This window comes from Oreochromis niloticus, linkage group LG8 (assembly GCF_001858045.2).
Source record: "Oreochromis niloticus isolate F11D_XX linkage group LG8, O_niloticus_UMD_NMBU, whole genome shotgun sequence".
NCBI classification, from domain to species: Eukaryota; Metazoa; Chordata; class Actinopteri; order Cichliformes; family Cichlidae; genus Oreochromis; species Oreochromis niloticus.
Genome location: NC_031973.2, coordinates 28,557,029 through 28,570,314, shown reverse-complemented (window position 1 = coordinate 28,570,314; position 13,286 = coordinate 28,557,029). Strand labels below are relative to the sequence as shown.

At 42.1% G+C, this 13,286-nt stretch overlaps 1 protein-coding gene across 2 annotated transcripts in view; it reads right to left on the bottom strand.

Annotated features, from left to right (window-relative positions):
• Nucleotides 1–5,118: 5,118 nt before the first annotated feature.
• The window catches only part of LOC100690945 (signal transducer and activator of transcription 5B), a 39,669-nt gene continuing 31,501 nt past the window's right edge, over nt 5,119–13,286 (bottom strand). The window contains exons 15-20 of one of the 2 annotated variants that reach the window (XM_025909846.1): nt 13,050–13,192; nt 12,628–12,783; nt 12,486–12,537; nt 11,205–11,312; nt 6,670–10,581; nt 5,119–5,956 (exon numbers count right to left, since the gene is read on the bottom strand). In XM_025909846.1, coding sequence (XP_025765631.1) covers nt 10,458–10,581; nt 11,205–11,312; nt 12,486–12,537; nt 12,628–12,783; nt 13,050–13,192 — 583 coding nt within the window. In that variant the 3' untranslated portion in view covers nt 5,119–5,956; nt 6,670–10,457. Of the gene's footprint in view, nt 5,957–6,669; nt 10,582–11,204; nt 11,313–12,485; nt 12,538–12,627; nt 12,797–13,049; nt 13,193–13,286 lie in introns of those variants that run through there. The other variant, XM_013276817.3, reaches the window with a different exon arrangement.

Here is a 13,286-nt window from a genome sequence, read left to right as displayed (position 1 = left end):
GCAGCTGCTGCATCATGCAGGGAAGAGCAGCGTGTTGTGATTTGTGAGCTGAATCATCATAAATGTGTACATCCTGAACACTGAGTTTTACTTTCCATAATAATTAGTCAACACAATAAAACGTGCTTCAGCTTTTCATGCAAACTACTGCAAAACAAAAAAACAGCATTTTTGAATCATAGTGCAGAGGCAGTTAAACTTCTGCAATACTGATCTGGTCAGCAGAGGGGGGCAACAACAGGTGGACTGATGACACAACCCCAAAACACTGATGATGTAACAGGTGGAGGCCTGACACGTTTCCCCTCCTCATCTTTTCTGACATAAATAAATAATCACTAGTTTTGGATTTAGCTAGATGTGTTTTTCACAGATGAAGACGTTCACCCTGCCCACACGTGACAGACGCAAAAGGGTCTGTGGAGAACATTAACCGTGTAACGTCGGTCAGCACCACTGGTTTGGTAGTGGGTCAGTGATGGTCTGGGGGCGCATATCCACGGAGACCTCTACAGGCAACAACTGGCCTGGCTACAGACACCTCGGGGACATCACGTTGCTGTCTATCCAACACCAGCAGGTTGCACCTCATACTGTCCAGGAGCTCAGTGGGCCCAGGGATATTTCAGCAAAATAGTCCACATCATCAGTTTTTCACTTTTCTTTTCAGGATGTCTTTGAATTCTCTCTGTAGATTCATCATTTTTATTTCCATCAGTCATAGCCAGTCTGCATCAGCATCATTTTTTTCCCATTGAGATCTGATGTATTGTCAACATGTTCCTTTCATTTTTTTGAGCAGTGTATTTAGAGACTGGGTTTTTTGGAGACCCACATTTATAAACGTGGCTGATTTCCTGCCTCTGTTCAGTACATCAGGACTTGGTAGGGTAGCTCAAATAACTCAAAAGATATCAACCAAAAAGTCCATTACAGAGGACATAAATGAACAGGCTGGGTCTCAGCGGGCTCCAGCACTTTGGGTCAGCTTCTGTTTTAAATGTGTTATGTAAATAAAACAGAGTAATAACAAATGGTTTTTCTATTCAGACAATTTTCATAATTTCTGTTTGAGGTATATTTATTTAGTGGGCTTAATATCTGAGTGCATAAATATAGTCTAAATGTAATCAAGTAGAGGTCGTGGTCTTTGACTCAAGTTCAAACACAACACAATCATTTCTTTCCACAGAGTAAGTTGATCCATATTTGACCATAATATCTTTCAGAACTTGAGCTGCCAGCTAGTGTTGTTGTCTTTTTTAGTAAAATTCAGCTGGTTGAAGTCTTAGCTAGTTAATACTAGGAGGCTAACATATGCTGATTAGCTTATGAAACAAGCTTAACTTTATCAACCAGAAGGCTAACACTCAGTTTCTGATCACTGTTCAAAGGTTTGTTATCATCTGGTCACACAGCCATCAATGATTCTCCAGTGTTGTGTTTGACTTCAGCTGGCCTGCATTTGTATAGCGCTTTTCTAGTCCATAGGACCCCAAAGCGCTTTACACTACATTCAGTCATTCACCCAGTCACACACATTCACACACTGGCGATAGCAAGCTACATAGTAGCCACAGCTGCCCTGGGGCGCACTGACAGAGGCGAGGCTGCCGGACACAGGCGCCACCGGGCCCTCTGACCACCACCAGTAGGCAAACATGGGGTTAGTATCTTGCCCAAGGATATTTGGCATGCAGCCAGGATGCAGCCTGGGATCGAACCACCGACCTTCTGATTAGTGGCTGACCTGCTCTGCCACCTGAGCTACAGCCACCCCCAGCTCATTGTTTACTTGTTGTTTACTTACTGACAGACACACATGGACAGCTCAACTCTGAAAGAGAAAACAAGGTCAGACTTGAAGTCGTCCATTTAAAAAGAAAGAAGTTGTACGAACTCTGGAGAAGATCAAAATAAACTCACCTTACTTGTGGAGGTGAATAGAGGGCGTGTCAGGCACTCAGGAGCCAATCAGGAGAGGGAGAGAGGTTACAGAGGTAAGGCATGGATGAGTAAGTAAAAAAGGAGTCTTTACTACGATCACTGTCACCTCAAATATGACTCATATCCCATAGTTTTCCTTTCTCTCATCATGACTGATGTAACAAAAAGTGAAAAGATTCAGAGTTTGGGGATAACTCGGACTTGGGGACGAGCACAGCATCGGTCTTACCTGAAAATACTGATTGTTGTGCAGAGATGACTTTTGATCCCAAAAGCAGGTCGAGCTGCCACAACGTGTCACTATGACAGTAACACAAGTACACACAAACAGCTAACCACACACATCCACAAACACTTGTGCAACATCAGGGAATCTCTTGGTGAACTGAGTCATTTGACTTGTTGCAGCTGGTCAGAATCAGTTCAGTATTTTTTAAAGTTTCCATAAATTTCCTCCAACAAAAGCAAATCCTGTCCGATGGTCAGCAGGAGACGATGGAGGAGCTGCTGTTGTTGCTGAGAGTGCCGGTGACTGAAGGTAACGAGGATACAGGTTCGAATTGACTTCACATACTTTGTACTTTTAGTGCTGCGTAAAATAAATGACAGTAAGAAGAAGTGTCAGTAACATGTTTTCTCACTTTACAAGCTACCACTTTAAATTTTTATCTCCACTTAATTTTCTTTTATTAGAATCAATAAAGACACAAAAAATGTCCATCAGACTCAAACAAACACAAGCAGGACATAATGATGTACTTCAAATGCTGAACACTGACAGTACAACTGTTACGGCCCTAGCAGGGCCGCCTCCTGAATTTGTCTGTGTGGGCGTGTCCCACCACCTCTTGCCTGAGGTGCCACCTTTTCTCCTTTACACAGCTGACTCTCGTCAGTAATTAAAAGTATTTAAGCCCAGGCAAAGGTGAGCTCTGGGCCGGAGTGCCATGTGAGTGGTGTACAGCTAGTGAGCTGTGTGTGTTTGTGGTTTGTATCTAGTGAGCCTCTCTCTTTTTGACTTACTTTTATTTTATTGGCCAACGCTTGAGTTTTGTTTGTTTCTTTGAATGGTGATAGCGGCTTGTCCGTCTCTTTTAGTTAGTTTTAATAGAAACTTTGATAAAACTCTTTGATTTAACCATTTTGCCTCTGTCTCCTTTTTCTGACCCGGACACTTTTTGTTACTTCCCCCTCACCGCCTGGACCCCTCAGGGGAACGTAACAACAACTTAGAAAGCTTATCAAAGGTTTAACAGAGAAAATGTACCGTTTGAAGCAAAACATTGAAATTTGAGCGTCTGCAAACAGCAGGCAAAGAAATCCTGGCAGCCTTGAACTAACCCTCTGTAGTGCCGTATTTTCCGCACTTAAAAAGCCTTTAATTTTCTCAAAAATCGACAAGTGCGCCTTGTATCACTCTGACCGGTGCTCCGAGTATCATTCTGGGTGAAGATCAAGACACTTACGGTGGAGGCTTCAATGCAAAACAGTCCTTTGTAGGAGACCTGACAGATGTTCACCTCTGGGACAAGGAGATCTGTGTGACGTCAGCTCTTATATGCAGGGTCACTCCTTCACTCCTGGAAACCTGGTCAACTGGAAAAACCTGCAGTATCTCATAAATGGCACTGTGTATGTGGAAGACAGTGACTTTGGTACCCTGTCCTGTTAAGAGTGCATTCAGACTGCACAGACGTGCTGTACAGTGACTGAAATCCAACCAACCCCTCGCGCCCTGTGTCAGGCTGGTACCCCGCCTCTCACCCCGCTGGGACAAAAACCCTGATACATGGAAGAGGACGGATGGACTGAAATCTGTCATCAAACTGCTTTTCATCAGTTACCAAGAAGTGACGTGTCCTTTAAAAAGCAGTGTAACATTTCTAAATAAAACACGGCATGATTAAATTTGACTTTCTTCCTATCTTTGCATTATTATAGATTAAATTATTTCTGTTTCTGTGTAGCTTAAAGTTCCATTGAGAGGTGGAATATTAAACAGACGTACTGATTAATCAATAATCATGATCCAATACTACAAAGTACTGAATATAAATCTGAAAAGGGTCTACATAATGAATACACTCAGTTTAAGTACTTTGAATATATTTTTTTGAGCTACTTAAGTAGGATTATTACTTTTACTTAAGTAAAAAATATAAATACACTGTTGTGCAGCATCACTTTTCACACACCTCTACGGGGTGCAGCCTGACAGTCGATGATTAAGTCAGTGTGGAAAACAACAACAATAATACCCTTGAGCAAGGTACTGTCTGTACACACTGCTGCTGGGCGCTGGACTGGTAGCTGCCCACTGCTTCACTGAGCAGAGGACTAAGCAATTTCCTACGGGATTAATAAAATACACATCATCATTATCATTATTAATAAATATTTAGATATGACCCTGGGTCAGCACACCTGAATCACATGATTAGTTCATTACCTCTGGAGACATGAGGTCAAGACATGTTGAGGAGGTCATTTAGCCATTTAAATCAGCTGTGTTGGATCATCATCATCTAAATCCTGCAGGACCCTCGAGGCCTGGAGTCCCCCGTCCCTGTTTTAGAATAACACCAGAATTTGCTGCCGGCTGTCAGAGGTAGACAACCACGCCACATTAAAAAAAATCAAGAACCAATGTTTTAGGGAGAACCAAGGCTAATAACAGAACCTTGGATAACACAAAGGGTCACGTGTACAAATTCAAGCAAGAAAAGTATGAATGAGTCCCACGTGAAACATTCAGAGGCTCAGTTTAAAGCACAGCTACTTTTCCTCTGAATCTCCTTCTCCTGCTCCTCTGTAAACTTCAGATCTCTGTGAAGCTTGAATACATCTAATGGTAATGTCTTTGCTGCTGCTACTGGTTAAAAAACATAAATACAGTCAGATCTGTTCAGCGCGCTCATCTTTTGACTGTCGTGATCCATCTTGTAGTGACAGCGCTCATGTTTCTGTCATTTTTTTCCACGACAGAATCAAACGAGAAGCCACAAACACTTTTTATTCCCCCAACAAACATTTTGGCCAAACAACACTGGTAAGAGGCCAAATCATTTTGGAGAATTCGTCAAACCTCCTGCACAGATGCAAAATCCACAAACATCTCTGATGTGTGCCAGCCTGGGAGGACAAGGCAGAAAAGAAAAGACAATAGAATGATTAATTAAAAAAAGTTTATTGTCATGTTTCCATTCCCAACATTAAAGTTCCAGTAAACTGTAGGACAAATTCAGACAGTAAATAAGACAGAGCACAGAGCTAACAGAAGCCAGCAAACACACAGACAGATACACAGACTGATTCAAGGCATTCGAGAGACTGTTGCATCAATGATCGGGTTCAACCACGCTGAGTAGCTGGAAGCACTCACATGACTCTGATCCACAGCTAACGTGGACTCGGCTGAGGTTCAAACCGTTTCAAGAACAGCTCGGTGTGGCTGGTATTTCTGCAATTATATAACAATCTAACACAAACTAAGGTATGACTCAGTGTGAGTCATACCTCGCGCTGTTTCCCTGTAAAAGAAAATGAAGACTTCCCAAAAGCTAGCTGGAGTCGGATGTTTCAATAAAGCAACAGTAGTCCAAACTGAGGAGAGGCTGCAACACAACAGTGAACCAAAGCAAACGAGTCAAGAAAAGAAGACCGACCTGTGGCGGCCTGAATGCTCTCCCCAGTTTAAACACCAGCAAACGCCCAATTTGTTCTTGAAGCTTGAAAGAGAAATCCAACATACGAGAGCTACAACATCTGAACAGAAACTACGCACACGGTTAAAACTGCCTAGTAACAATTAGGACAGTTCTTCATCATCTACCTCACAAAGCTCTCCTGCTGCTCCCAAACTTCTAAAGTTTATCTCTTTAAAGTTTGGATTGAAACCTGGGAAGAGATGAAAACTCTGGATAAACTGTGACAAGGCTGGAAAGAAGTGGAGAAGCAGCTTAAGAGTTTCTAAAGGAGAGGAGACATGGCATGATGATGGAGCGCACACCTAGGGCTGTTCGATATAACGATATATATCGGATGACGATAGAAAAACGTCTATCGTTTCATTTTACGCTATCGTTTGTTTCGTGGTGTCGCAAAATAAACTGTTTACGGCAATATTTTTTCATTATTTTGATGGTCACTGTAGTGGCTATATTAATTTCCTAAAGTTCTCTCTTTCTCTTATATTTAATATAGCCACACTACAGACGGACAAGCGCCTGTTTTTATGCGTTGTTGTTAGCAACAACGACGGTAAAACCACCTCGTGTCTGCTTGTTTATTTTCCACATAAACCTTTCACAATAAAGCTCAAGATCCTGTTGAGACTTTTCAAAATAAACTGAATCACGTGAAAGATGCAGAGTATTTACGGATGAGAAGCAAAAAAGAGCCGTCAGGTGCTAAAAAATAAACCTTAGACTCAAACGTTAGAACAGGCTTTTCCCCGCAGCACGCTGTGTAATAAATACTCACAAAGAAAACGGCGGCCGTTACAACCTATGTCTAAAAATGTATGGTTTCATGCATCAGTTAAAACACTCGACTCCAGGTACGCGACGCCCAGCTGGAAACACTTCACGCAAGTCGAGCTGCCCGACATTCACAGAATTTACAGAAAATGTTACATTTTTGTGATTTATATCGTTATCGGACGATAGATGTCTTAATATCGGGATATGAGATTTTGGTCATATCGCACAGCCCTACGCACACCTACAGTCGACAACATTCTGCACGTTCTTCCCTCACATGTATGCATTTGGTATAATCTGGGTACCTGACCTTTTTACACTTTAGAGCATTCAATAATAACTGAAGGATGACATGCCAGAGAGCAGTCTCCTTTAAGAAAACGTTGGACATGACAGGTTGTGAGTAGCTGCCGATTACCTGCCAGTGCCACAGGGAGTTTGTTTCTGTACAGCGGCTGATGGAAACACGTGGATACACTGAGGACTTGTCTGCTTGTCCGTCTAACACTCGACCGCATGCTTGCAGGCTATGCAATCTTGATATGATAAAGGCAACGACTAACTGTAACTGTGCACGCATGCACATGGTTGCTACACAGGTCAGATATTTACTGGGATAACATTTCTTGGGTCTCTCATTCACTGAGTTAGAGAAATGACAGTGAGCACCACGTCACTAACACGTCACAGACACTTCCAGTTACTGTGACAAACAAACATGAAGAATCGGTCAGTCAGTGTAAGAAACGGAGCAATTTACAAATAATCAGCTAGACGAGGTGATGGTGGATACGCATTAGAGAACTACCAGCACGTGTGAGGGCTCCCTTTTCAAATGGGTGTGCAAGCTTAATTATGGCTTTTTAGTTTATTCTACAGAGACGTGCATTACATCAGATTATATTTAAAAGTATATGCCTAAGAAAAGTTTAACAGTATGATGAGGTCTGAGAATTTCACCATCCATCCTTCTAATTGTCACAAATTTATATTTAAACATCACACACACACACACACACACACACACACACACACTCTGAGGTAAAAGTAAAAGTTTTGTCCCTTCTTTGCTTTCAGTTCCTCTGTGAATGTTCCAAAAATCTACGAGTCTTTAGCGTCTAATAGGATGGTTGTGATGGTTGTGATTACGAGCCGTGGTCGTAACAATCACAATGGTGGCTTCACTCTCTACACTGGTACCGTTTAAACAGGGATTGAAAACACTAGTCACGTGAAAACACAAGATATAAAAAGAGCATGCCTGAGTACCGGTTGCTGATATAATCCTAATAGAAATGCTGGCCAATCAAAAGCCTACCAACACCGTTGACACGGCGAGACGTCGTCTGTTTTCTTTGTTTAATCTAAACACAAAGTCTCCACCCAGGAAAGAGTTCTTGAATCGCTCTTTTCTTGGACGTGGCTGTAATGCCAACACACAGAAAAGGCTGCATTTAGCAAACATTCACATATATGTCACTGATTAAACTTCAGTTGTCATTAGTTAAACATGCCAACGGTGCTCTAAGGTTACAAGGTTTACTGTTACAGATCCGTGCACACCTACAGATATCAGTCCCAGTTCACCTGTTCCCCTGCAGGCTCTGTGCACTGTGAGAACAGGACAACTTTACCAGGTTTAAGAAAATATGTTGTGTGACTACCAACATTTATTTTACAGCCAGAGTGCTGTTCAAACCCATGTTAAATGGCACAACTTGGTTTATAATTAGACAAAGGCACTGGTTAGACTTGAGCATGATCAGACCTTCAGTTTAAAAAGTGTTGGAATGGAGACTCCAGCTCATACAGGCAACATGCTGTTTGTGAGTCCTGATTACATATAATGCTGTGTCACTCATCGTGGTATCTCCTCTGTGTGTCACAGTACAGTGGCCATCACTTGTCAGGGAACAGTAAATACAAAATCATCCTTAATAAACTTGCATGAAATATGCCAGCACAATCAGAAATATGGATAACCTTTCTTTGATTTAAAATGTATGAATGCAGAGTGTGGAGAAGCTGTGTTTGTATGTACCCCATTAGCAGGAGCGTCTGTGATGAAGTTCTCATTGAGGGACATGTTTCCATGGACGGGACAGAGCACATTTGGCTTGTTGATGCTGATTGTTTAACATACATGCCAGCTGTACTTTTGATGGAAGTCAAGCTGAGCAGATGAGGAGGGCACAAAGTAAAACAGAGACACATCCAGTCCACATGAAAGGTTTGCTGCTATTTGCTCACTTTCTGAAACCCGTGTGTGCTTTAAAGCCTAACCTGCATCCACGACGTCCCAAACCTGAACCCTGCCTGTTCCACAAGGTAGGCTGGACTTGCTCTCGAGTAGTGTCCTGTCACTAAATCCACCAGCTTGGAGGTGTGGAGATGCTAACAAGATGTTTTTGGATAGTAATTTTTATCGCCCTTTAGATATGAATGAAAGAGAAATTACACAAATGAATTTGTACTCTTGAAGCGCTTTGGGTAAACAAACTGCCCAGGTTTCTTATTCAAATGGCATTAAACTTCTCAGGGGTCTCAGGCCACTCTGTACAGTTAAAACAATGACAAAATATCATAAAAATAAAATCTGTCTGTGTTTATCTCATTACTATAATATAAAACTCCGTCTGAGAAAAGACAACCTCCCAAAAAACCCAAACAAAATTCAAATCAGTAAGCAGTTATAGTGATAGCACCTAAGTCCACTGTGCTGTAAGGCAGTTTGGTTCAACGTCGTCACAGAGAAACAGATGAATTGGTAGAAATGTTTTAAACACAGCTCTTACAGTTTATTGTCAGGACTTAAAGGAAGACCATGTAACCTCTAAGGGAAGAGATGCAACAAACCGCCGTGTTAGCCAATCTACAGCCCTACATCCACAGCTACCTCACACTACAGGGCCACTTTATTAACGTCACACAGACGCTGGTTCAGACTGAGCCAACAGGGAGGTTTAAACCTGTCCTGAAGCTTAGGCCACAGCTAAGCTCAGGAGCTAATTATAAAGCAACAGCCATGAGGTACCTTACTAGGAGACAAGTTTGTTTCCTTCTTGCTGTCCCTTTCTTTAAGTTATGACTCAAAAATTTGGAAACAGAAGAAGTTACATCGTCTTTCTTTAAGTCTTGATTGGAAATCTTCTCGTTTTTTCTTGACAATAATTTAAAAAATCGTCTCTGTAATACAGAAAATAATACATTTGTCAACTATGTGTCACAGTAACCAGTACTACCTGTGGACTACCTGTGTACGGGCAGAGAGAGCTCCTCACAGTGATATTTAAGGCCCTTTCAGACATGCAGTGAGGTGTAGCTGAACTTTTACTTCTCCACAGTCACAGTGAGATCAGTGTGTGTGACAGCTAAGAGGAATGTGCTCAGAGAGAGATCCGTCTTCCTGATTGGGAAATGCATCAGTCTAATCATACTGTAAATAGAAACATACGTGTTTAGGGCATTTTCTGAGCAATAACAAACAGGTCCAGGAGACAGAGTCATACTCTAGGCTGTGCCCATGTGCATTCAGACTTATGAATTGTTAAAAGGGCAACGTTATTGTAAATGAGCCGGCCCAGTAACATCACAACTGCAACAGAAAAGTGAGTGCATGGCTGAAAGGGACTTCAGCTGTGTGTTATCTGTGTCGTGCACGTCTCCTCATGCTCAGCGGGCACATACAAAGCTTCTGCTGAGAACGACCCGTCGCAGTTTTTAATAACAATCCAATTGAAACAAACTACCTCCAGATAGCAGCAGTGAGAAACTACAGGAAGCAGGAGAGGATCTAAAGCTTGTTGAATGGCAGTAACATTGACTTTGATAACAGAGTTACTTCTTAAAAAAGTCTTGGGCGTGTAGACAATTATTCGACACAGTTAAAGAGAAACCTGAATAACAAAATGTGACGCAGATCTGCCAGAGTGGCCGACTTGCCCTGGTTGCAGTCCAGTTGGTTTTGCAGGCGTGAGTGTTTCCAGATGGAGATGACCTCGGGGCGTGCCGCAGGTGCGGGTGTCTGGTTTAGGACTGCTGGCTGTTCCACTGGTTGGCCATAGGCCTGCGGAGCAGCTCCTCCACATGACGAGCCACATCCATGGTGTCCTCGAGATCAAAGTCCCCATCGGGATCCAACATGCCGTCGGCCCTGACAGGACAGCAGCGAAGACGGTCAGTGGAAAACAATGTTAAAGCATCTTCATGGATAGACAACATTCCTGAATGAAGCAGTGACAACAAAGACATCCAAAACTAGCATCGTTCACAGCTATCACTTCTATGCTGGACAGCAGCAAGAGTCCTGACAGGGACTAGAAAGAGAGAGCAGATTTCTCCTGTACTGGCTTCCCTTCATTGGCTCCCTGTTAAATCCAGAATTCAAAATCAGGTGACCCTGAATCCTCCCTTAGTTATGCTGCAATAGGTGTAGGCTGCTGTGGGATTCCCATGATGCATTTACTGAATGCCAATATTGATCATGTATAATATATCCATTATATATATTATGAATATTAGTTTTTAATATCAGCATGATCATTATTACTATTGTGACATGAAGCAATAAAGAATCATGCGTGTACATGCTTTGCTGCCAAACATCAGTGTTCTTGGTAAATCTGCCTTAAGAAGAACCAAATGTTTCCTGGATTTATGATTGTTATGAAGTACTATCACACAAATGTCAAAGGTATTCTGACTAATTTTGCCTTTTTACATGTTTATAGGAGTTTTATTAAATATATGCACAAGTGCAGAAAGAAAGGCGCTTACATGGGAGGGTAGACACCAAAGTTGTTGGGGTGGGTCACAGAGGGAGAAGCGGTCTGGTCCATGAATACAGTAGCTCCTGCACTGGGTTCAGGGTTCGGGGTGGTGAATCTATCAGAGACATGGCCACACTTTACTTTAGCCCACTGCAGCGGTACTAAAAGAGCACATTTACAATGAGATTCAATGAAAAACAAACATTTTGATTTTAGATTCAGGTTAATATTTAGATAATATTGAGTTTAGTGGTTTATAAGTTTTGAGTGGAGATATCAACATTATTTTTATTTTGACTGCAAGAAAGAGCGAGTGGAGAACAGAGAGAGAACAAGATGGTTAAGAAACAGCTGCTACACATCAACTCTTTTCCACCATCTTCCCAGCCAGCAGGCTAACACCAAGCTAGGCAACCAGAGTGACGTTAAAGGTGCGCAGTGTAAAGAGACATATTCACCACTAGATGTCAGCAGACTACAGTCCTAGCTATTCTAGCTGCTGTTCATCTGTAGTGAGTGTAGGCTGGCAGTCAGCTGTCAACATTTATCCATGTCAGTTTACTGTGGCGGACGCTGTTAAACTTTCTGTAAGAAGTTTGATACTGAGGTGAGCTGCTGAGGATATCCTCACCTTTAAGTGTTGCTGTTCTTGCTTCTGTTGAACATGACAACCGTGCTCTAAGGTTACATGTTGCTGTTAATGCAACCTTTTTGATCGAACATTGTTTGGCTTGGACACTTAAATAATAAACTCTCATACGAGGTGAGAATGTAATCATTGTCTCATTGTCAGCTGCCCAGAAACGGCAGGGCCACATGTCTAAACTGCAGGTAATTAACAACAAGTAACAGTAACAATATGAGGAATAAATGAAGATGTTTCTGCAAGATGAGGAAGATGAAGAAAACAGAGGCATGATGTCATAGCTATCACTGGGATTTGTGCAGATCTATAACTTAGTCCTCACCCATTATATTTAAACCTAATTAAGTAACGTAATGCATTTTTTAAAGTAATGTTTAAGTAGATTATTTTTACATTAAATTGTAGTGTTAGTGATCTTTATAGCTGCTAGTAAAGTTATGACAAATACAGAAAGGTGTAAATCAGGAATACTCAGAAACTTTCTGGATCGTAACGTTTTATGCTTGAAATTTTAATCCTGCTCAACAAAAATAAGGAAAACAAAACGTGCAGGGATATAAAGCCTCACATGTGGGTGTGACAAACCGACACAAAGGCAGCAGATTTCCTGTGGCAGTTTGACAACGAGACACAAACACTTACTCTGGCACGACTTGTTTGATCTGTGGTTTCACATATCCATCAACTGCTTTTGCTGTTAAAAAAAAGATACATTAATATAAAACAGTAGATATATGTTATGGTAACAGTGAAGTGTTGATGTTAAAAATGGGCTGACACATACAAAGTGGGGGGGTGTAGTACTTGGCGAAGACTTCGTCTTTGGGCCGGTCAGGATACAGATACAGAAGATGGTTCAGGTCACTGATACGGTCAGCCAGCGAGCGAATAGAGAAGTCCTTGGTTGTGTATGGCAACAGATTCCAGACCAGCCTCTCACCTACATAAAAGAACTGAGGATTGCAGTGATCGTATGCAAAAGGACAAATGCAGAGACAGTGTCTAAAACTCATCAGTGGGGCTTTGTGCCACTCTGTGTGTTTCTGTGTGGATATGTTACTCAAGGACAAGCTCACAGGCTGTGACTGACAGGAGTAAATCCAACCTGTGTACTCTTCAGCAGAGCAAAACCTTCATGTGGACTTTTTTAGACTGTGTTTTGTGTGGCAGCAGTGCATTGTATATGTAAGCAGAGCCACTGCATACCTGATTTGTTGGGGTTTTCTGCCACCCAGGCAATGGTGATGCCTCCAATCTCAGAGTCACTGAATCGCAGCAGGAAAGTGCCATTGGGTTTGGACATCAGCATGTCCTGCGCCTGCTGCTTGTTTACAAAGCCCAGAATGGCCCTGTGAACACACATAGTTACACACTGAAACACCAGGATCACAGGTGCACTGTCAGACGTGCACAGTACTGCCCTCACCCCACCATCTCTGCTAC